The sequence below is a fragment of the Nesoenas mayeri genome (genome assembly GCF_963082525.1).
Source record: "Nesoenas mayeri genome assembly, chromosome: 1".
Taxonomy (NCBI): domain Eukaryota; kingdom Metazoa; phylum Chordata; class Aves; order Columbiformes; family Columbidae; genus Nesoenas; species Nesoenas mayeri.
The window spans coordinates 39,071,947-39,096,675 of NC_137541.1; the positions used below are offsets into that span (position 1 = coordinate 39,071,947).

A 24,729-nucleotide genomic window follows, 5' to 3' on the forward strand; every position below is an offset into this window, starting at 1 on the left:
TCAATTCATTTGCATACAGAGCCCCTAGCTCCACTAAAATGGTCCATCTCTGCCAAAAGGTGGTCTAACACATGAGCAAGAGAGATGCAGTCTGTGAAAATGGAGTTTCTGAAGGTCAGCAATAGGAACTGAGTTCACAGAGGCTGTTATGGGACAAGATTATGCTGCAATAAAGCATATATTTCAGGAATGGCAACTTCCCTTCCTTTCTCTCCCCATAGTCCTAGGTGCTAGCATTCCTAGAAAAAATGTCAGTGGAAAAAAGTCATCACCTCATATGCTCCAAAAAAGACACAACAGCGACCTTTGCCAAAACAGAAACTCCTATGAAGAAAGGATATCTGACATTTTAAAACTTTGATATGGTCAAACCACACAATGTCATCCCTACCTCCTACTTCCAGACAATCAGTCCTTGCTTTTAATGACCCAAGAGCCAAGGGCACTACCTCACCACACAGATCACGCCTCCCATGGCCATGCCTCTTTCCTGCACCTCAGTAAGTTGCTTCTAGGAAGGGTTAATTCAACCAGGGCCTTTTACTCCAAGTTGTTTTCCAAGTAGCTGAGAGAATAGGTCTCTTGTTACAAACATGGCTTCTGGGCATTTGGTGATGCTTTCCCTTTTCTCTCTCTCTGTACCACAAAAGAATCTTTTGTTCTTGTTCCTCTGTCTCATTTACTCTCCCCCAGCCTGCTCTCTCCTCTTCCCTCTGTTGGCTGCCAAGTGACTAAGGAATGGCAAAAAATGACCATAGCGCGGTCATGGCAAATATTTCTTCAGCTATTATCTGATAGAGACCTTGAGCATCTATGTGAAAGGTCCTCTGCCTTCCCTCAGGCTTCTCCTGGAAATGGGGAAAAATGAGTCAGACACAACATGGCAGGATATAAGTTGAATCAGCCCAACATGCTAATGGGAATGTCTTGCGAATGGAGTCATGGTGCCTGTCTCGGGGAAATCAAATGATAGAGACCCAGAACTGGCAGGAGTCCAGTGGCAGATTCAATGGGTCTAGATTTTTATAGGAACTCTCAATTTATTAAAAAGCACACAGTAGGCACAAAAAGTCATTTTCTTGCCTCCACATTTACTGATTCAGCTGTTTGTAAGCTGGAGCTGACACTCTTTGTCAGATGGGTTGTAATATTGTATAGTTTCTCCACACCATTTATGTAAATAAATTGTGCATGATCACCCACCACAGCAAAGCTGTGGCAAATCCCCACGGACATCACGTCTTGCCACACTCCACTGAAATTACACCTCTGGCATTCCCACATACATCCTTCTAGCATGTACGGCTTCACTGAGTCATTTTACACGTACATACATAGATACATAGAATTTCACATGACGGTAAAGTCACCGCAACTTCCTTGATGACCTTTCTGCAACAGAAACAATTCCCCAGACAAATTCCCACCTCCCTACCTTTTAGAGCATATGGGTATATCCTTCACTGATACTGCCTTCTGAAAAAAAAAAAAACAAACTAAAATTCTTCAGTCTCACCTGAAGCAAATCTTGCTGTTTCTGCCTTCTCATCTTCTTCTTTACTGACCCTCTTCACTCCTCTGACTACCCTTTGTCCAGAGTCCATCTCCATCCATGTTGTGCTTTAGGTGAACACAGCATTTGATGCCTGGGTCCATCTGCCAAGCTTTTTGCACTCTTCTCCCATTCAGTGCCTTAACTATTTTGGAAGGCCCTTGAAAAAATCATTAAATTTCAGCCTTAGTGACTTCCCGCACTCACGCATGCAAAGCTGTGGATATAAGGCGTTATCTGGAGAATTTTTATTCCTGTAGAGAAGGGGAATGGACTATACAGATAAAAGGGCCATTATATTCCCACATTAGAAGGACTTCTTGTCTGGTGGATTTTAACCAAGCTGGTTAAAACATCATGAAAACAGTGCACTGACAAACTCCTTATATTCGTGTGACTGTGCCCACAATAAAGATTTGTGCTAAGTCAACCATACCTGTTACAAAACTGCATGCAGAGCAGCTTTCATTGTAAAGCATCGAACCCACCTAATATGTAATAATTAATGAATATTTAATAATCTACATCCTTCCTTCTGGCTTGATAACATCTAAATGAATCCCAGCACAGACACAGAGATCCTTATTGCAATCCCAGCTGTGCCCCACTGCTCTCACAGCAGCTGTGTTGTACAGGGAGGGTACAGTCAGCCTCAGTAGATAAACATGGATAATGCCCACCACAAGGGACAACCAAAGCACCTTGAGATGAAGAAGTTTAACCTGGTCCACTCAGAAACACATTAATTCAAATGTTGTCCATCTAATGCTACAAACATAAACCTGCACACCAAGCGGTGCCCCTGATGAAGCAACACATTGCTGGATCCCTCAGTTAGCAATGGTTCCAATTCCCTTTCACAGGGTGGGATCTCACAGTCCTGCAGTGGAGACTACTGTAGTCAAAGACACTACAGTGCCCAGACAGCCCCGTCAGGGTCGTCATTGCACCCTGTGGAGACCAAGAGGTCAGCTGTTGAAGTCCCTTTGGGAAAAAGAACCTACCACCATCACTCTCACAGATGAGAAGCCCAAGGATGGATTATGCATTCTTACTTAGATAATTTTGGATGAATCAAGAAAAGGGAGGAGGGATAGCTGGATGGCTAAATAAAGCCAATGAGATCACATGTTCTGCCTTTTTATCTGCTTTTCTCTTTCTGCTTTTGGGCAACAAAGCTTCCTTTGATACAGAAGAAGAGGGGGGTAGAGAGGATGGGGAGAGGGGGTGACAGAATCACCCCAGTGGCCCCTGGTCACTTATCCACGCTCCTTAATGTGATGTTCCCACTGACAGAGACAGAAAAAACCAGTGATCTCATGATTCCAGAGACGATGCATGCAAACAACCCTGGGAGTTAAGGGGTGAAGGGGACAGGAAAGAGAGGTAAAGGGTGAGTGAGCAAAGGGGAGAAAGGGAGAGGAAAACGTAGGAGTGATGGGGAGAGGGGACATGGTAAGCATGTGGAGGACAACTGTGGATGGAGTTAGAAACTGAAGGTCAGAATCCAAAAAACGATGTGTAAAGTGACTGTAGGGAAAAGGAGAAGAAAGAGCAGTCTTGAGACCAAGGGTAACAGGACTGGTGGAAGAGGGTTAGGTGTGACATTGTATGGCAGGACTGAGGGCAGAGTTAGGGATAAGAGTGGACTGAGTTCTCAAAGATGTGAGGGAGGGAGATTGGGCTCTGAGGCAGTGTGGAGGAATTTGATAGGAGTGGGTTTTGACATGTGTGGGAAGGAGGATGAAGTACGTGTGGGGTTGGGAGCAGAAGGGGTAAGATTTATTGAAACTTGTTACTTCTGCATTCTGCTTACACGAAATCAGGTCACCAAAACTGCCAAGAGAATAATCCTGGTGTCCCACAGCCCCAGAGCCAACAGACGCCAGTAATGTGATGGGGAAGAGAGATTTATTACCTGAGGCATTCAGCCATGTCCAAGGGAGACAGTGGTGAGGCAGTGGAGTTGGAGACAAGCAGCCTGGTTTCTGCTTTGCTTGGGTTGCTCTCTCTGTAGGAGACCTTCACACCTGCCCAGAGGAGCACTGCATGGCGCCAGCAGCCACTTCCTTCAGCCTTCTTCCTTTCCTTCCCTCCTGCCCTTTCTTTCCTCCTTCCTTTCTTCCCTCTCTCCATCTTTCCTTGCTGCCTCCCACAGGGAGACTCAGTGCAGTTGGCAGGAGATGTCCTACTTCTCCATCCCCTTGTGGGACCTGCCACCCCAGCAGCCCATGTTCCTAACCAGTGAAGCAGCCAGGGGCAACTGGAGGCTTTTGAGTCCACAGGAGTCCTGATGGAGCTGGGACAAAGAGGAAGATGAAGGACTGGGGAAACAACAAAAAGAAAAAGTGTCTCCTATCATGAGCTCACATCTCAATGTCCCATAGCTCTCCCCAACACTGGTCTGTCCCGGGGGCTCATCATGTTTCCCCCTCCTCTGTCTGCTCCGTGGCAGCTAATCCGTGACCCACTGACAGTCTCTGTCCATCACTCGTCTCTGCACACAATGGGGTAATTAAACCCTGACCCTCCACTTCTTTTATCCATTTCCTCTGCGCAGTCACTCCCCGAAATGGCAGAGGGGAGGGTCTGCTGTGGAGGCTTCTGCCCCAACCTCCAGCTGTAATGAAGATGTAAAGCACAGGAAGGACTCACTGAGAAAAGAAAGATGCTGAGGGGGCAGCCAAAGAGGTATTGAGTGGTACAAGGCTTCCCACATGCTCGTGCTGCACTTTGCTGACCTACATCCTTCACGGACATTTGTAAACCTTCAACTCTTCATCATCACACCACGGATTGTTCAGCATCATCCCCTGTCCATGCATACGTATAGCAAACCCACTGCTCCCTAGGGCAGTGCCAGGTGTGGGTGCCCAGCTCAGGATCTTCAATACCTCCAGCCCTGGGCTTGCTGCCCCACAATACCACCCAGCTTTTTTGATGTGTCCCAAGCCAAAGCTTTTGCACTCCCTGGTGCAAACTCATCGCCTCCACTTGGGCTAGCCTGGTTCCTCAGGCCTGACCCATCAAACTTTCCTCATTAAACACTTGCAGAAGGGCAGAGGGAGCTCTGGATGTCAGGGCGTATCCCACGGAGTTTGGCTGGCCAGGACAAGGTGACGTTACTCTTGCCTGCATGGCAGGACAAGGCAGGATGCACTCAGTGGCAGACAGGAATCACAAAATGCCAGGAAGTAATTATTTTAATTTTCTTTTTCTTTTTTTTTTCTTTTTCTTTTTTTTCTGGCATTCCACAAAATTTATTGCACAGATTGATAAACAGCCAGAAATGATGCTGAGCAACACAGACTCTGCTTCCTCCTCCCTACACCGAGTGGAGAAGCTGCCTCCCTCCCACGCATGAGCAAGAAGGGCTGGGGCCGTCTGAGGAAGGGCATGACGGGTAAAGCAGTGTCCCCGAACAATTAAGCACTGTCCCAGGCACTGCGCACCCCTGTCCGGGAACAAAAGAGTCACACACAAGAGACCTGACTGCGAAGCCTCCATCCGCTTTCATCACTGACCCCCGGGGCAGCCAGGGCACAAGGTCAGCCCACTTAAACTCCAAACTCGGCCAGAAATAGAGCTGGGAAGTGGGCAAGGGTGGCCAAGTGCAGGGGTCCCCAACCATTTGAGGGGTTCTTTGACTGAGCCATTTCATTTCATCAAAGACACATTTTTCTCTGAGAGGAAAATGGAGAGCAGCGGGTGTGAAGAGAGTAAGGGGGAGGTGGGATGTTCACCATGAATTATGACCACTCTCAACAAGAGTCTTTTACATCGCAGAGGTGAAGAGAGGATGGGGTAATTGGGCATGTTAGACCCATGCATAATGAGGGTAAGTCTCTGTCTGTCTCCCACCTTCCACTCCACCAGCGCTCGTGAGATATGGTCCCCCATACACCCTACTGCTATCCCACTGTGGGGCTCCACACCCTAAGGGCTCAACTCAAGGTTCCCAAGCTTTGACTGACAGCGCCTCACAAGACTGGCAGTCCTGGGCTGTGCAACAGCGTGTGGTCACTCCTCTGGTGTGGAAAGGCTGGAAGGCCTTATAAATTAAAAACTATCACCCAAGTCAGGGTCCCTGCTTTCCACCTGCAGGTGGTCTCAGAAAACCCACCAGGTTTTAAGTCACTGTTTTTTCAAGTTGTAAATATACTGCCTTTGCATGTAACGTTTTCATACAGGTAACAGCTGGACCTTCAGGCGGGTCAGCACTGAGGATGTATAATAGTGATAGGTAGGGACAGATGCTCCTGAGAACTATCTCCTTGACTAGGAGAAAATCTGTGGGGACAAATTCAAGGGAGAATGAAACCTATTTGGTGCACGTGGAAATACAATGCATCTGCCATAGAGCATTGTCCATTTCATCAGGCTTCTTCCCTCTGTGTAAGCTTCTGATAATCTTAAATGCCGGAAATTTCAGAAGAAGGACAATTAAAACACTGAGTGGGGAAAGAGGGCGAACACAGATGGACAGAATCAATGCACAAAAATACCGCTTTTCATCCCAAAAATGTAACATTTCACCATCCAAACTAAGTCAGCCTGAACTCCAAAGGACAGCAATATTGTGTTCTGCTGAAACTCCATGGGGCAAGCACTCAGAGCTTGGTGCCCCCATGGGAGAGGACCTCCAGCTTGGCAGGATGAACTGAAGGTAAATCTCATTCTGGGAGTTTTAATACAGCAGTGATAAGATGTACAGTTTGGGAAATAAGCAGTCAGGCTATTTGTAGCTAAGTTTACAACATTTCTCACCCTTTCCTCTCGGAGTTGGTAGCCTCAGGACACGTGCTAACAGCAAACTCCCACTCCAGCATGTGATAAACCACCCCTGAGCATGACTGTCCCCTAAGCCACCTGAGTGGGGCCACCACCTCCACCTCTATCTTCCACACGCCCCATGCAGAGGCCCCTGCAGGGCTCTGGAGCACCCAGCAGAAGTGGAGCAGGGACAGGGCAGGCAGGCTGTGGAGCGATGGGCAGGGAATACAATTCCCACACTTACCCACCAAAAGTTCTCCCCAAAAAAACAGACAACAAGGCTTGAGGGACAGCAACTGAGGAGGGTGTTAGCTCAGCATTAGTCGTGTTGATGCTGAAAACAGTAGCAGAAAAGCAGCCAGAAACATGAGATTCAGTACGGAGAAATGCATCTGAGTGCCAAGAAGCTAAACTAGTCATGCAACGTGTGATCTGTTTGCGGACTCCTTATTACACGTGATGAAAGACAAGCAGAGGCAGTTTGACTCTCAGAGCCTGGGATGACTTTTCATGGGTTTTCTATTTAAGGGTGAAAATATGTCTGTATGTGCAAACTAAGCCCTTTTGATCCAAGCTGTATCAGTAGACATTAAGCAGTGAGCCCACTTTTCAGGATAAAACTGCATTTCAAATATTTGAAGCAATTATTCAGACCTATTCTTGAGCACAAACAGCTTCCTGGGGTATTTTTTACAGGCCATCAAGCCTTATTTTTTTATTTTACATTACCATTTTCAGCAGTAGTTCATTACTTTTCCTTTGAGAGAAGGTGATCACCGGGATTTCTAATATTCAGACAGACACGGTTTTAGGGCACGTGCAGATTCATTCTGCATCTCACACAGAGAGACTCCCATCGATCTTGGACATGTTGGAACGACCGTACACAAAAGGTAGGGTCAGTCAGCACACGTGTACAAAGGCTGACGCTTAAGGGCCAGGCAGAAGGACACAGACAATGCGCACATGTCAGCGGAGCAGCACAAAAGCAAGGCACATCAGTCCTACAGGTTTTGGTCTTGTCAGTGTCAGCAGGTGGGGTTTTTTTGTTTGTTGGTTTGGTTTTTTGGGGGCTTTTGTTTGTTTATTTGTCTGGGGTTTGTTTTTTTACCCCAGGCCAGTTCTGCCTCCTGTCTGTCTTTCTAGTGGCAGGAGCTGCAGGAAAGGAGACATTCACGAGGCATTTTTTCCCCTTGCACCTCTAGTAGCAGAAGTGCACTCAGGAGAAGTGGGATCCTGGAAACAGTCTGCTGCCCGGCCGCACACAAAGCTCTGGGCAACCCTCTTGAGCACAAGCAAATGATTTATGTTATGCAGGTAGTTCTACCCTTTTCCCTGGAAAATAAGACCTACATAAAAAATAAACCCTAGCATGATTTTTCATGATTTTGGAGAATGCTCAAAATATAAGCTCTACTCCAAAAATAAGCCCTAGCTACAGTTCATTTTGAAAGTCAATTTAAATAGTGTCCAGGCAGCTATACATGTAAAAAAGTAAAATTAATTGGCAATGGAATGCAGCAGGACAGATAGACCCTTCACCAAGAAAAGCAGGCACCCCCAAAAGAATTGCACTCAGAAAACCCCATGAGACCCAAAACAATGAGGGCTGGCAAGTGTTGGGCTCCCACACGCAGATCAGGTAGTCCTGCTGGCGTGACATGACTGTGTTTGAATAAATGTTGATTTTTGTTCATGAGTATCAATAAATGTAGAGCGTTATACATGGAAAAAGGAAATAGAGTGACAAGAAATTCATGATGGAATTCAGGGTTTGGAGAGTTATTATGATGTTCCAGAATGTGACGACATGACTACATTGGAATAAATGTTGATTTTTTATTTTTTTTTGTTGGTTCCAAGAATAAATGTGGATTGTTGTTCATGGAAAAATAAGATATCGCTTTAAAATAAGCCCTAACGCATCTTTTGGAGCAAAAAAAATGAGACCCTGTCTTATTTTCGGGGAAACAGGGTAGGTTTCCCCCCCACACCGCCCCCTGCAGTAGAGTAGGAGAGTTATCCCACCTTTGCGAACCCCGAATCCAGGCGCCCCTCCTGCAGCAGAAGCTCTCGGCAGTGCCCACACGGTGGAGCTCCCCGCTCACAAATAAAGCCCAGCCGGCCCGGTGGCCACCTCCTCCCGGGGGGACCCTGAGGGGCAGGAGGCAGCGAAGGGACAGCGTGGGGCACCCAAAGCCCTGAGCTGCTGCACGGAGCTGCCCTGGACAGGCAGCAGCCCCGACTTGAGCCTCTGCCCACGATCTGCTGTGTGACACTTGCTTCATCAGGCCTTGTCTGTGTGAGCTGTCAGCTTCGGGGGGTTGTGCGGGGTTTCCTCTGCGTCCAGCAGTGCCCGGTCAGCCAGGGGCTGCAGTTCAGCAGGGGATGCAATGTAATCATATCACAAATATGTCACCACCCAGCTGTCAATAGCGAGGTTATATGCTCTGAGGAGGACAGGGGGACAAGTTAAAAAAAAAAAAAAAAGCACATTTCAAAATATTTAAGAAGAAGCAAGCTATGGACAGTTGTTTTGATTCAAGAATTTGAAAGAGGATTACACAGGAAAATGTTTTCAAACGTTGCAGGATCTCTCTCAGGATCACAGCATTGTAGAATCTGTCCAGTTACATTTTCACTGTCTCTAGGGGTGTGTATTCCACCACCTCTGGGCTGCTGCAACACTGCTTACCCACCCTTATTGTATTTTTTTTTCCTTTTAGCTAACTGGAATTTCCATGACGCAACTTGCAACACTTGCCTCTTGCCTATTGCTGTGCAAAAAGCCTTGGGAAGAGACTAACTCTGTGTCCTGTGCATCATCCTCAGCCAGGGCCAAGCGCTGCTTTGCTGCTGAGCCCCAGCGAGCTCCTCACTTGTAGAGATGAGGGCCTGGCTCATCAATTCCAGTGCCTCACTGAGGGAAAACTCCCGTCAGCATCCAGGGTCAGGGTGTCAGCCTCTGCTCTCCACAGAGCTCCCACTTGAAGGACTGCATTTCTCATTCAGCTTCCCTTCATAAATAAACCACCTCTTAGACCCAGGACTTCAAAGTGATTATTAACAACACGCTCTTGCCCTTGTACTCCAGCGTTGTGGGTGGCTTCAGTTGGTGTTTTGATGTACGCAGTCAAGAGGTTCATGGGGCTGCACGCTGCAAACACTAGACACTCTCTCAGCCAGCAAGAGAGGTCATTGTCATCGGCCAGTCCTTGTTGCTGATCACAGTGGAGTTTTCAGTTCAAAAACTGCCTTTTTAAAAAAATCTGGGTCAATAAGTCAGGTTTGGCAGCCTGATAATTGCTCAGAAGCCAGCAGTGCTGGAAGAGATGACACGTAATGCAACAGGCAACTGCATTCCTATGGGAAATGAAAGCATTCTCCCAGTGATGGTGCTGTCTTGATGGAGGCAGAAAATGCATTTGCACACCTGATCCCTACCCTGCCACACACATCGCTGAGGACAGAACAGCGCAGAAACTTGGTGATCCTGCTGTACACATGGTGGTTTTGGACACAGCTGTGCTGACAGGCTTCCAAAACATTTCTTCCACAGGTCACCACCGCGGCCTTGCCAGCAGCACGAGAAATTGTGCCAGCCAGTTTCAAAGCCCTTTGTGCCCCTGCTGTTATCTGAATCATCAGTTTGGGACATGTCCATGTTCACAAATGTCTTTCTGAAACGCTCCCTTCTGTGGGAGGCCAGTGCTGGGTGTGTTTGTGTAGGGGTGTCACCTTCCACAGGTAACAGTGCAAGTGACAAGTGCAAGAAGTGTTGTTGCCTTGAGGTGGGCACACTTTGGGTGGCCCTCCTGATGACCAAACAGCTGATAGCTCACCGTGATCCACAAACAGCAGCAGGACAAGCCACGGTGCTGCTGTCCCGTGCTGTGTGGTAAAACCCTTAAACTCATCCAGCTCAGCAGCTCCCAGAGAAACATCTCGTCTTTGAGGGTGCCAGAGCACTGTAACAGGCTGCCCAGGGAGGTTGTGGAGTCTCCTTCTCTGGAGACATTCAAAACCCACCTGGACACATTCCTGTGCAATCTGCTATGGGTGGGTTGGACTAGATCGGGGGTATCAAACTCATTTTCAGCCCATCATTTGGCCCTTTGAAGGCAACCGTGAGGGTGATGGGGCCCCCGCTGAAAATGAGTTTGACACCCCTGGACTAGATGATCTCCAGAGGTCCCTTCCAACCCCGACTATTCTATGGTCCTGTGACTCCTCAGCTGCCACCTCAGAGACTCACTGCCCCCAAAGGCTCTGCCTCCCGCTGCTCCTCCAGGACTGGGGTACCTCAGCAACCCCAAGAGGAGCGGGACGGGGAGGGGGACACCTGGGAGACACCGTAGGGGGCTAGCTGCGCTGGGGTGAGCCCCTCCCGGGCGGAGGAGCCCAAGCGCAGAACCAGGACCCCGAGACCACCGCCACCACTCCGCCGCTCCCAAGATGGCGGCAGGAGCGAGCCGGCGCCGGCCCCGCCCCCTGCCGGCGCCCGTCCCCATGGCAACGCGGCACGACGCGCGCGGAGGGGGCGGGGTCCCGCGGCTGCTTCCGGGCTGGCCCCGGCGGTGACGTGTCGCGGGCTGACAGCACCGGGCGGCAGGTGGCGGCGGGGCCCGCGCGCCGGGCAGCCACTTCCGGTGAGCCACGGGACACCCCCTCCCACCCCCGCCCCTCAGGGCCGCGACCGGCGACCGTGTCTGTGGGGGAGGGGCTGGGGGTCCTGCTCCCCCTCCCCCTCCCGGGCTCTGTCAGGGCGATCCCCCCGAAACGGCCGTGCCGGTGCCCGCTGCCCCTCCGTACCCTCGGGGCCGAGGCCTCGGGCCGCGGGACGTCCCGTTGTCAGGGCCCTGTGCTGCTGCGCGGTGCGGGCCCAGCCCGGTGGGCGGGCGGGAGCCGGCGGGCCCGTTGGGAGCACGCAGCGGCCAAGGGCTGTGCCTGAGGTGCGAGGCCAGGTGTCAGAGGAGCCCTCGGCAGCCGCTGGGGTTGGACGTGTCACCGCCTCGGGTGGCCGCTGCCACCGTGCGGCGAGCCGGTGTCACCCCGCTTTTGGTGCTGCCAAAAAAACGCTTCTGCTAAATCGAAAATTAAACAGGGGGGTTTGTCTGTGGGGAAATGATGATGCTTTTTGTGAAAATCGGTTACGAAAAGCTTTGCATAGCCTCCCAAGATAGGAGATGAGCATCAAAAAGTGACGTGAGTTGCTCTGAAGTCAAGAACAAACCAGAGGTGTTTAGCAGAAGTAGGAGATAAACTAAATATCTGTAGCAGCCAGGATGCTGGGCAGGTAGCGCGTGTGGAGAAGCAGCTTCCAAGACAGACCATGTTTTGTTCTGTGCTTTGGAGATACTGCATGTGGGTGGGTTTTGAAGCATGCATCATTGAAATCTGAGGGCTTTCTTCTGTTTCATTCCGAGCAGAGAATCAGAGATACTTGACATGTTTTGTGTCTTAGATATAAGAACAGAAACTACGATGTGAAGTTCAAAAAAAAAGAGGAGGTGGGGATTGACAAGGGTGACAGGTTGATTCTCTGCTGGTTCTCTGCTGTTTTCTTTTGAGATCACTGGTTTATTGGGGTTTATTCTTTCTTCCCAGGAAGTTTGGAATAAGCAGTTTCAGGTGAACAGGCTTCACTTAACTAAAACAATGTTTGCAGATTTGGACTATGATATTGAAGAAGATAAGCTGTGAGTATTTCACTTTTCTTTTCCTGTTTTTTGCTAACAATAGAAATAGTCTTTGCAGCCAAGACCTAGTGGGAGCGGATAAGTTTACCTGCTCCTGACGCTGTGTGCTGAAAGGTCAGATTTACTGTTCAGTCCTGATTTCTTGCTCCCTCTGGGAACTGGGGATGAAGCATTGCCGTGCTGGTGAGCAGAGGAGAGCACTTTCTATTGCTCTGCAGTGGCTACTCTGCATTTCTGACTGCAGAGTAGTGCAGACACATCTTCTGTAAATTAGTGACTTTAGCTAGAGAAAAGAATATTTACAATGGAGGAAAGATAATAAGAGGCAGGAATCAGTGGAGAGAAACTCTGGACTCCTTAGGTCTGTAAGGAGAAGAACACTGGCATTTCCTGAGCAAGTAAAAGGTCTGATGAAATTAGCAATGAATTTGACATGGAGCACTTCTATCTCGTTTACACTGTGCAAGTTTCTTCTCACTCCAGCACTAAGAGCAGCTAAAACACTCTCTAAAACATGGTAGAGTTTCCTCAGTGCGTAGCAGTGGATGAGCGTATTTCTCCCACCATTTCTCAAAAAATAGCCCAGAAGGTCCTTCTGCTGGCCAGTGCTGATAGACTCTGTGGTGGAGATACTGAATTCAAATGTGTGACACCTGTTATGTTTTCAGTTTGTGTTGGCTCAGACGCCAGAGCCATTTCAGACACGTGCAGCTCTGCCTACTGTGTTACCCATTCACCTGCTCTCATTCTAGGGGCATCCCCACTGTACCTGGGACGGTGACCCTGAAGAAGGACTCTCAGAACCTGATTGGGATCAGCATTGGGGGAGGAGCACAGTACTGCCCCTGTCTCTACATTGTCCAGGTGGGCACTCGGGGAGGAAGAATAAGTTACCTTTGTAAAACACTGTTGACCTGGGAGATGGGAAGTGTGGAGAGCCCTGTGTTGTTTGTCTCAACGTGGGAGACATCATCTTATTTCCCAGGGAATGAGGGCTTTGAAGATGATCAGGGCCTAGAGCACCTTTCTTATGAAAAGAGACTGAGAGAGCTGGGTCTGTTCAGCCTGGAGAAGAGAAGAAAAGGCTGAGAGGGGTTCTCATCAATATTTATAAATATCTCAAGGGTGGGTGTCAAGAGGATGGGACGAGACTCCTTTCAGCGGTGCCCAATGAGGGGCAACAGACACTGACTGAAGCACAGGAGGTTCCATCTGAATATGAGGAAAAACTTCTTTACTTTGAGGGTGCCAGAGCACTGGAACAGGCTGCCCAGAGAGGCTGTGGAGTCTCCTTCTCTGGAGACATTCAAAACCCACCTGGATGCATTCCTGTGCAATCTACTCCAGGTGAACCTGCTTTAGCAGGTGGGTTGGACTAGATGATCTCCAGAGGTCCCTTCCAACCCCAACCATTCTGTGATTCTGTGAGGTTTCCTTACCCTAGTACCTAATGGGTGTGGAAGAATTAAATTAAGGCCTCTGAAATCATACTTCTCCTTGGAGAGCGTATGAGAATTGACAGGGGGGAGCAATGTGACATTCTCAACATCAATAAATCCTGTGCTTGAGGAGCTACATCTTGGAGGCAAGGACTTCCTGAGAAAACAAGATGATCTGCCTGCCTCTTAGTTAGGAAAGGGGAAAAATCGTGGCTTCACCATGAACAAAATACAACTGAGTTAAGTAGAAGGGATGTAATGGTCTCTTTTTTGTTGTTTAGCCCTGCATTCTCCTTTCTCTTCCTTTTGATTCAAGAGTACCTGTGCTCTTTCTCTTCTCTGCTAGGTATTTGATAACACCCCAGCAGCCTTGGATGGCACCGTAGCAGCTGGTGATGAGATCACGGGAGTGAACGGCAAGTCTGTCAAAGGGAAGACCAAAGTGGAGGTGGCCAAGATGATACAGATGGTAAAGGTGAGAGGTAGGAGGGGGAAACTGGAGCTTCTGGGTTGTAGTTTGTGTTTTATTGTCCACTGGTAAAGGAAGACACTGCTACTTGCTTCCAGCACAGCAGTTTTGGATTTGGTCTTTCTCCAGGGAGAAGTAACAATACACTACAACAAGCTTCAGGCTGACCCAAAGCAGGGCAAGTCTTTGGATATCGGTAAGACTGGTTTCTTTTTCCCTAGACTGTTAAAGTGACACAGGGTGGGAGGGTGTGAAAGATTGGTCCCAGCTAAAAACAAAGTGAAATTCTGATTCCATTCTTCCTCTTAACTCAGTCATTTTCAAATGAATACTGTCAAAAAGAATTACAGGTTTAATAGAATCCTTCCCTGACGTCTCAAAGCAGTCTTGAAAGTCAAATTGAGGCTTGACTTGTTGCAGGAGGCTTGTTTTTCCTTGCTGTGTTTAGCAAACTCAACTAGATAATAATTTAATTTATTTGTTTTTAATACATGCTAGTTATGCTGATCTATTAAGATTTTCAGCTATACACAGAAATCTGTCTGTTGAAAAACACTGGTTGCAGTTTCTCAGCTTGGAGAACAGTGATGAAATATCTGTCTACATTGAGTTTTGTACGACCATGAATTTTATAGTAGATAGGGGAGGCTTTATTTCTAAAACAAAGTGTGTTTATTGAACTATACCTACACAGCAGTCTCTTTGATATGGTCTATGTTTCTCACTTTACTAAAAAATCTATCTGTTCTTTTTGCTTTCATTTATTTTTGTGGTGATTAAGTTGTTAATGAATTGATAGGCATTCAGGATAATGGGGAGGAATTAGATGGATTTCTGGGGAAACTGAAGTGTGGTGGGAATGTATTTTTTTCCAGAGATGCTGAACACTGTGGCTTCAGCTGAGTTCTTGAGAGCTGCAGGCACTTGGCACCCCTGCAAGTTTGCCTCTAAATAAATATATATAGCTGGAGGCATCTGATTCCAAAGAGGACATAATTGTCTCTTGTAATTTGCAGGGTATGACCACCAAAGACAGAAAGGAATTCCATCAAAGGGTGACAAAAGGGTTTAATTAAGATCCAAAAGAGAAAAGTAAGCAAAGGGATAACTTTGAGCATTAAATCCTATTTGTCTTGCTTTCAGGCTTGTCTCTTGACTTCAGCTGAAGTAATACAGCAAGTAGCATAAGGAAAGTTTAGTTCCAAATATCATGATAGGTAGCTTATAGTGAAGTTATTTGTTAGAATAGTCTTCCAAAAGAAGCGCTGAGGCCCTATTGGGTGAAGTTACAGGATGTGAGAGTGGAACAGACAGGCAAGATAGAGGATGTGCTGTGCATGGCTTGACTGAACATGTAGTTTCTATGGTTTTCTTCTTCTGTTTGCTGCCTCAAGAGTGAGTTAAGTTCAGTGAGAAACCAGTGAAGTACACTAGTGAGCTTTTCATGCCCACAGAAATTACTCTGAGCCTGGTTTGCAACTCTCTTTTGACCTTTAGTATTGAAGAAGGTAAAGCATCGACTGGTAGAGAACATGAGCTCAGGGACAGCGGATGCTCTGGGATTAAGCCGGGCCATACTTTGCAATGGTAAGTATTGTCCAGGAGGACATTTTCATAAGGCAACACTTACCCTCTTGTGCTTACCAGCTTTTAAAAGTTACTTGCATGTTCCACATTATTCCTTCATAATTCTTTCCTTCTGCTGTGCCTCGCAGCCCTATCCTGTCTCTGGGGCCATTTAAATGTTAGCTAAATTCAAATTAATTTAAAATGGGCAATGAGTGCTGATAGGTGATGACACCACTCTGTAAAACTGATTGGCAGTTATTTTAAAAGCTTCTCGTGTTGGACCAGGGGACGGGCTTTAGAGATGAGGGAAATTTGAATGAAAAATATTAAACTGGTGTTTTTGTAGTCTGTCAGGTGTTAACCATGTCCTGGATTTGACTGTTTTAACTCTGTATTCTGATTCTTGTTTCCATTTAGATGGACTGGTAAAGAGATTAGAGGAGCTGGAGAGGACTGCAGAGCTATACAAAGGTAAACTGTGTCATCCATCGGACACCAGGTGGGAGAGAAAGATGCCTGTGTTATGTTTCAGTGAAATTACTAAAATGCTTTTCCTGGTTTCCACCACAGGCTTGACAGAGCACACGAAGAGTCTTCTCAGAGCTTTTTTTGAGCTGTCTCAGACACATAGAGGTAAAGAATCTTGAGTGAAGGGAGCAGACATTGAAAACATGCCCTGCCAACTTGTGGTCTTTAGGGAATATGTAGAATTATTCCTCAGCTACCTGCAAGGTTATGTGAAGGAGTGGTAGTAACTGGAGGCAAGGTTCTTCTTCAGGGCCAACTTCTTTCATCTGTTTGTATTTGTTACCCTCATCCAGCATTTGGAGACGTTTTCTCTGTCATTGGTGTACGGGAGCCACAACCAGCTGCCAGTGAAGCCTTTATAAAATTTGCGGATGCCCATCGCAACATTGAGAAGTTTGGGATTCACCTTCTGAAAACCATTAAGCCGGTAAAGAATTAACCATAGGTGTAAAGGGTCTGGAGAAGAGGGGAATCTAGAAAGACAAAAGCCTGTCTTTGAAGGTGTGGTCTTAAAGATAATTTCAGGAAGAACTGTCTTTACTTTCCTTCAGGGAACTGTTCATAAAGAACCTAAGAGGTTACATATTGAATATATCAGTCATGTGCCTTTGACTTTTGCACATGAGTACATTCCTCTCCTTTTCTTTTGGGGATGAGAGGGTAGTTTGTTCAGTGTAGTCCCTTAGAGCCCTTTCCCTGATAGTGTTACCCATAGTTAAAAGAACATCACTAAACTTAAAAGAGTTTAGATAAACAGTCCAGGAACAATTTAAGAATTTCAGTCAGTATACTTGAGTGAGAGTCTCCTGGGGATCTGCCCACTTAGTTTAACAAAGAGAGTATTAAATTTTTATTTGAGCACCACTTTCAGTGCCACGTTGGATGTACAGCATTGGGTAGTGGGCCATTGAGTCAGGGAAGGTGGTTTCCAGGACTAATTGAAAATGAAACAAGATTATGTGAAAGAAGACAAATTCAGACCAGAAGTGAGGCGTGGATTCCTAACGCTGGAGCCACTTGCTGGTGACTGTAATGGATGCTCTAATCATGGCAATTCTGACTCAAGATCAAACATTTTCTTTCAGATACACCCTAATTAAAAAGTGTTCACTTGAGGCAGCCTCATGACCCATGCTGGTTAGAAGGTTGCACTTGATGAATTGTAGTCCTGCTTTTTGGTCTGACATTCAGCAACAGGATGTTTGCTTTGCAGATGCTCACTGACTTGAACACATATCTGAATAAAGCCATTCCTGACACAAGGCTGACTATCAAAAAATACCTGGATGTCAAGTTTGAATATTTGGTGAGTCGCTGGTTTGGTTTTTGTTTTGTTTTATTTTTAGTGCTGGTTGACGTTATGTTCCATAGAAGCTTAGCCTGAGGGTCACATATAGCCTATACAGCCACATGTCCATCCTTCCACAGTCCATGTGAGAATGCAGTATTTTTTCCAATTCTTTGTTGCCAGATTACTCAGATTCAAACACCAAATAGTTCTCAGTGGTAAGAGAGATCTCCCAGAACCCAATTGACTTATTTTCTACAACACCAATTTAATTTTCTTATTTATTTGTAAAAGGTTCCTATGCAACTTGTGTTCTTGAACTCCCCTAAATAGCTCACCAGCCTCAGAGTCCATATTTTCAGGGAGTTTTGTATAGTCTTTCTTTAGCTAGATTAAACCACTGTCAAATCATGTTTGTTTCCATTTAGGCTATGCTTTTTCTGTGCCTCCAAAATAGTGCATCTGTTTGGTAGCTATAGGAATCTATTTCCTTTTATCTGTTGAGAAAATTATTTGGAGCTGCAGCCCTAAGGCAAGTGAATATGTCACCATCTCTTCCCACATCAATCTTTCCCACAATTAATCTTGTTTTTTTTTAATCTATTTATTCCCTCCACATACTTTTCCGGTACTGTGTTTTCCTGAACAGTAGATGAATGCAGGATTTTTCTTTTACTTGGTTATACTTATCTAAAGTATTTGCTCCTGCAATATAAACAGTAAGCACATTGTCTCTTCCTCACTGTTTTCCCTTCCTGTCTTTCTTTAAATACATTTTCTTTCCACCTGGGATATTTAATATACTCTGATCCCAATGTGCTTTCCTCAGTGGCCCTCGCTGTAGCATTGAAGGAGGGCTTGAAATGGTACAACCCAGTGGCTGTGGGTGATGGTGAAATTGCTACTAATTCTTAACATTTATTTCTTGTTTTGCCTTTTTTTTTTTTTTAATTATTTTAAATTCTCTGAAGTCTTACTGCCTGAAAGTCAAAGAGATGGATGATGAAGAGTACAGCTGCATTGTGAGTACTGGTACTGTGGCAATAACTGCATGCTCCGTTTTTGCAGCATCCCTATACACACTGCCTTGTAATTACAAAAGCGTTTCTGTGCCTGTGTGCACCCGAGCTAGTGAACGCACACTAAGAATTATGCAAATTTGTGCTTAATATATTAGAAACTGGAGACCCGTAAATGCTACTTGGGAAACTCTGCCAATAACTGTTGTGAAGCACTGGTCCCATGGCGTAGTAAAAGAACCAGACTTCTCTGCAGCTTGTTTGCTCGGTGGTTGCCTGTCTCAGCGTTTAAGTAATATTAGCTTGTGGAAGGAGGATTAAGGTGTTATCTTCACAGATTCCATTTGTGTGTAGTGCACAGCTTATCATTAATTCTGGACTTGTTTCTGAGAAATGGAGGTTTAGCTTCTCTAGCAAAACGTATGTGAAAGCTGCGTATGTAGTTGAAAAATTGAAAATTGATTAAAGGATCTCTCTTAACAGTAGGGTTTTTTTAAAATAAAAATAAGTAATATAAAATCAGAAGACTTCCGAAAAAAAAAAAAAAACTGGCTACTTTCTCCAGTAACAGTTTGCTGTCTGTTTTAGAGTTTTACAATTGTAATCTTTAGCTGCTCTGTGTAAGATAAGTTAATGGTGTCCCCTACATGCTGAATTTCTCTGTATAAAAGTAAAATCTTGTTTTATCCTAGGTATTGATCTCAGAGCAGGGATTTGAATTTTTGGAATGCCTAGTTCTTAGTGCCAGGAAGGAATAAAACTTTTCTAATGCAACACTTAATTATATCTTTCCTGCTAAATGGAAAGAAAAGAATCCCAGTCTTGCATAATGACGTTTTTGGGTTTTGGGGCAGGCGGTGTGCATTACCAAGCCACAGTCAGTAGCACAGATTTTTATATATGTTATGTTTACAGGTGCAAGGTAGGAATGCTGTTTTCCTGACAGGCCTACTCCCTTTCTCTCAAAACTGTTTTGTGGACAATGTGTAGGTCCGTCCCTACTTGTTTCCAGCTTTGTGTCTGGTTGGTTGTAGATACCACCAGGTTCCCTTTGTAGTTGTATAATATGTCATGCAATCAATATAGGGTGAAACTTGCAGAGGAACGCAGATGTTTTTGTGTGATTAGTATAAATTAATATATCCCTGAGACCCTAGACTTGTTTGTTCATAATATCTGTCTTAATAGTTCAGATTAGATGCCATTCCACTTCCCCATGCTAGGCTGAAAGGTGCCTGTCCTATTTTCTTTGCTTAGTGTAGTGATGCTTTTCTTCATGGTGGTTGGTGTGTCTTTGGCCTTCAAAATGGCCTATTGCCTGCCAGTTGCTGACATGGCTCAGCCTTCCTCATGTTTCCTGCTTCCTAATTGCAGTTCCAGTGAGCCTGAGCGGGCTGTAATAACCCAAGGTCATTGTGAGTCCACATCAGGAGGAGAACTCTGTATACAAGCACTGTTGAGGGGGTCTCTAAATTGGCACCGTGTTTTTGGCAGGCTCTGAATGAACCCCTCTACCGGGTCAGCACTGGGAACTATGAATACCGCCTTATCCTGCGTTGCCGGCAGGAGGCTCGCACACGCTTTGCCAAGATGAGGAAGGACGTGCTAGAGAAGATAGAGCTCCTGGACCAGAAGCACGGTGAGTACCACTGTTGTGTCCAGCACCTGAGGGGCTCAGGCAGACACAGCTTTGGCCTTTATGCTCCTTCATCTCCGTTCAGAAGTCTTTGCTGAAGAACCCTTCTGTGGTTGTGCCCGAGACATCCACCCTCGGGCCAAAACGCTTTAATGCATAGGAGATTGTATCTAATGCTACCGAGGGAGGCTTGATCACAGCCTTCACACTGTTTGGGAAGGGTGCTTTCACCTAGTTCATTCCCAACGTGTCTCCACTACAGTGCAGGACATCGTGTTCCAGCTCCAGCGTTTCGTCTCCACGATGTCCAAGTACTACGACGACTGCTACGCCGTCCTCCGAGATGCAGACGTCTTTCCCATTGAGGTGGACCTTGCCCGCACTACTCTAAACTATGGGCAGGACACATACATGGACGGAGCAGAAGAAGAAGGAGGAAGCGAGAGAGAGGGTAGCGGGAAGGAGGACGCAAATGGTGAAAAGCTCGTTGATGATGCCTGACTGTGTTGGCATGGCCAGAGGAAAGACTTTGCAGACTGTTATAAAAACATGTATTTCACATGGCAATTCATCCTCCGTGATTTCTGTGTATGTGCAGCCTGGGATTCCTCCTCTGCTTCGGGTGGGGGTAGCTGGTTGGATTGGGACCAACCTCTGCTTTCCTCTCTCTTCCCTTGCTTGTTTGCCTGGATATTACTTGTTCCCCCAGAGACTTTTGCTGCCCAACTTGGGTGCCAAGGTGTGAGGATGATCCACTGCCACACCACCACGTGACTCTGTGTGCAGGCAGGGCACTGCTGAGCACGTGGGGTGCACCACTCTCCTCTGGCACATGGAAGCCAATCAAACATCTGGAGATGATTACAAATTGCAAGAACAGCCCCCTTCTGTCCTCTCCTTGTGCTATGGGAAAGTGCTACTAGCACCAGCATTGGTTTTTTTACCCCACTCTCTGGCCTATTTGAAGCTTCCTTGTCTCTCCCATGGGCTGCAGGACTGATTTTTGTAGGAGGATCACTCCCACCACTGCCACATCTTTGCATCACATTTTAAGAAACAGGAGCAAGTCCGAACTGGTGCCTAGAACTGGTGGTGGCACATGTGATCTGATCACCACCTCCACCCAAGGGGCTGCTGGAGGCTCTCAAAGCAGGGGCTGGTATCATAGAATCATAGAATACCAGTCTGGAAAGGACCACAAGGATCATCTGGTCCAGCCTTTTCCAACCAGTCCATGCTGGGCTGCTGCAACTTTGCTGCAAAGGTTTAGAAGTCTCGTCCCTGACCACCATCTTCTTCATCGTCCCTGAGCTCCTGCCCAGCTGGCACCACATGCACACTTCATAGCTATACCCCAGGGGGTGTTCCAGCTGCAGCTGGAACAGGGCTCGAATCTTGCAGGATGTGGCTCTGCCCCTCTCTGGGGGAGAGGAGGGATCTGGCTCAGGAAGAAGCCCTCCTGCTTGATGAGGTAAAGGTGCTTGTCTGAGGCAGAGAGGTTCCTGGGAATAACGGCAAAGGTGCAGGTATTTCTTTTTCCTCTTTCACTTCTGTTGTGGCTCTTTGCGATGGACAATAATGAAATGTGCTTCTTGAGGAAGTGCAGCCAGTCCTGCACACTCTTCTCTTGTGCAGGTGCCAGGAGGAGACACCTGAGAACCGCAAAGGAGATATCCCATCCTTAAACTAGAGGAGAGAGGTGGGAAGCTTTACGGAGAGAAGAAGACATGGCCTGTAGGCAGAGGCTTTGAGGTTTTTTAGTGCAAAGCGTGAGTAGCCCACCCGCTCCTGCTCCCCTCGCGTCTCTGCACAACCATTTTGTGCTGCCTCTGGGCCAGCCAGAAGCAGCAGCAAACATCCCATTCCCCAGCACAAGGGAAGGGGGAAGGGAAAACCAAGGTCAGTGAGGCTGCTTCCCTCCTCCTTCCTTTTCTCTTCTCCTCCCTCCCTCCCTCCTTGTGGGCTGATGCCAGATTCAGGTGGCACTTTCCCTTTTAGTGGGCAGCACAACTGCCAGGAGTGGTGTGCTTCTCAGAGGCCAGGGTTTTGACTTCTCTGTCATTACATTCCAGTGGTAGTGAGAGAAGTTATTTAAAGGGCATTAATTTATGATTGAGATGTTTGGTTTGGTTTTTTTCTCTTTGGTTTGTTTTTTTGGAGCTTAGTCATCTCTGTGGGTGCCTGGAAGAAAGCCATTCGTGGTCAGGCTGCTCTGGAAGCTTTAAATGGACTCTGATGTACTGATTGTTGTCTCTAATAAAGAAAAATGTGACATTTCGTTTCCTGTCTGTCATGGGTTTTCTTTAGAAATTTGTTTACTCATGCTCCATGGTTTTAATCTTAAAATATGGTGATGGGAAGATGGGTGTCATATGCTGGCCATTTTTAATCTTGCTTGTACTGGTGGGTAATCTCTGTGCCAAGCTGATGTGGTCACTGCAGCACAGGTTATAAATGCTGGAGCAAGACCAGTCCTCCATGGAATACCACATTCTCTGCATCTTGGCTTCCCAGGTAAACACCAGCCTTGTAAAGCCACCAGCTGCCTCAGTCGTGTGCAGTGGCATCCCTGCAGCCCGCCAGGGCCAGCTTCTCCACACAGCTCAGCTGTTGCATCACAAGCTTGAGATGATGCTTAAGTCCCTGATCCTCTTTCAGAGCTGCTTGTTGTGCCAAAATGTGGAGCAGTTTAGAGGAACAGAAAAAAAATGCTTCAGCAAAGCCTGCCTGACAGCCAACAACACGAATTGGAAGGCAGTGTAGCCAGGTTTTTGGCAACCTGGCTGGTGGAGGGGAAGAGAGAGGAGTGGGTGTCTCACAGCACCGTCTGTAGTGAGATCTTGTGCCCTAAGGGCTTTTACATGCTTTTGTGAAAAGATTTAAGAGCGGAGGCTTAGCGGGAAATGTTGATTGGTGACAAGGAAACAGAGGGGACCTTGTTCTAGTGACCTGCCTGGTGCTGACAAGGGCAGTTGTTTTCACACTGTGGACCTTGGACCTCTGCGAAGTTGTGGGTGACTTCTTGGGGGAGGTATTGGTGGATGAGGACAAGCCGGCCTGGGAAAACTGGGGCTAGGGTTTGCTGTGGAAGGAGCTGTGGAGCAACTTGGTCAAGCAGAGCAGAAACTGTGATCTTACTTTGTGGGAGGGGAGAACAAGTCTGCAAAGCATTGAATGAATGCCTATGGGGCTCCATCACCCTTGCTGCTGCTTCTCATTCTACCAGAGCTTTGTGTCTGGGGTTTGTCATGGTGCTTAGCCTGATTTGGGGTGTTTCTAAGGGGATTTGAATAGGAAAAAGCCCAAAGTCACCACTGTGACTGGCTCACAACGGTGGTGTTAGTCATGGTGGGGCATGCTCCATGGGCTTTACCTTCTTCCCACCCTCATTTTGCAGTTCCTATGTCTTTTCTTAAAATGGCACTCTTCAGCACCTTTGTTTTTCTTGTCATTTACTGCTCTTTGCTCAGGAGCATCTAAAATGAAACACTTTCCTTTGTGTCCCTGTACCCTCATTGGATTTAAATGGCCTTAATAATCCTGCAGGCTTTGCGTATTACCCATTAATTTTTAGTCAGTCTTGTCTGCAATGAAACACCCATTTTGAAGGTCCCATGAGCCGCGTTCTCTGTAGCCCTCTGCTTCGTTTTTGATCCCTCGCTCTAGTCACAGGTGCCCCCAGGGTCTCCAAGGTGAAGCAGTTCAGGAAAGCGGAAGGAAGGGCTTTGGCCACGGGTGTTTATAAAAGATCCAGTCCTAAAGCAGATTAAGAGTGGTTTAAGCATGCCAGGGAAGGTTGTTCTCTCTGAAACGAGAAATCCACCCCTGCAGCGGGGGTGAGGGGGTCATGCCTGCCTTGCAACGTGCTCCAACACCCTCGTTAGTGGCACCCAGGAGCTTCGGCTTAGTTCTTCTGCCCTACCTTTGATTCCTTTATGTAAGGGGGTTTTCTCTGTTTAAAAGGAAAATACACACATGCCTGGTGCCATTCGTGCCGAGTAGATAATCAGTTGGGACACACTTATTTACCTGTGCTGAAAGTCCACCCCCACAGGGCTGAATTGTTCCCTTCACGGGTCAACAGGACTCACTTCAGCCCAGATAAAGCCGGCGCGCTGCTATTCCTGGCAGCGAGGCTCTGTCTCGTGGCTGCTCGCCTAATGGCATTAGGCTTGCTTAGATTTCTTCCTTTTGCACCCTGGCAGCAGCCTCTAGCCCAGTGCTTCCCTACTGGGAAAAACAGCATCATGTGCCACAGCCCCAAATTTACCCCCCACAAAGGATGCTCCAGACAGAGGTGGTCCGAGCCGGTGTCCCACCAGTTTGGCAGTGCCCAAAGGAGGTGTTTCAGGAGACACAATGTCTGCCCCCATGCTGGCTGATAGTTGTGGATTACACCACCGCGCAAGCTTGCTGCCAGCTCGCCTGGCGCTGTCCTGACCATGGAAATGGGGTGGCGGAAACACTGACACCAGACCAAAGCATACCAGATCTGATTACAAAGAGTCTCTAATTGTTTGTGTTCTGTATTGTGACAACGCAGAAGGAAAGGGGAAGTCCTTGGCAGTCTCTTCAAAAGACTTTCTCCAGGGCTGGTTTGGAAGTGAGGAAAGAAGACTTTTTTTTTTCTCTTTTTGGTGTTTGGGCTGCTCTGAGCCTGTATTGTACCAGCACGGGTGCAGGATGCAAGGAGATGTATCACTGGGTAGGTATGTGGATGTATGTACATAAGGACCAGCTGTTCTTATACCTCTCCC

At 47.0% G+C, this 24,729-nt stretch overlaps 1 protein-coding gene across 2 annotated transcripts; it reads left to right on the top strand.

The window, feature by feature from the left end:
- The first annotated feature begins 10,912 nt into the window (after positions 1-10,912).
- On the top strand, positions 10,913-24,712 carry PICK1 (protein interacting with PRKCA 1). Of its 2 annotated transcripts, XR_013922814.1 has the most exons (14): positions 10,913-10,974; positions 11,933-12,024; positions 12,777-12,888; positions 13,810-13,938; positions 14,062-14,128; positions 15,430-15,519; positions 15,919-15,972; positions 16,072-16,134; positions 16,323-16,456; positions 17,243-17,335; positions 18,289-18,339; positions 19,831-19,975; positions 20,235-21,741; positions 24,516-24,712. XR_013922814.1 is itself a non-coding variant. In XM_080353056.1 (13 exons), exons 2-13 carry the CDS (start codon positions 11,984-11,986, stop codon positions 20,471-20,473), a joined length of 1,218 nt encoding a protein of 405 aa, XP_080209182.1. In that variant the 5' UTR covers positions 10,913-10,974; positions 11,933-11,983; the 3' UTR covers positions 20,474-22,239. The 2 variants fall into 2 exon arrangements, 1 of the variants encoding a protein (XP_080209182.1); XM_080353056.1 differs by lacking the exon at positions 24,516-24,712 and having other exon boundaries at positions 20,235-22,239.
- The last annotated feature ends 17 nt before the right edge of the window (positions 24,713-24,729 follow it).

What these genes read in the sequence shown, in the direction of transcription:
- PICK1 (XM_080353056.1), top strand. Translation starts at nt 11,984, where the DNA reads ATGTTTGCAGATTTGGACTATGATATTGAAGAAGATAAGCT. An exon ending in CCGGGCCATACTTTGCAATG is followed by an intron (nt 15,520 to 15,918) that starts GTAAGTATTGTC and finishes GTTTCCATTTAG; the next exon opens with ATGGACTGGTAAAGAGATTA. An exon ending in ATGTCAAGTTTGAATATTTG is followed by an intron (nt 17,336 to 18,288) that starts GTGAGTCGCTGG and finishes AATTCTCTGAAG; the next exon opens with TCTTACTGCCTGAAAGTCAA.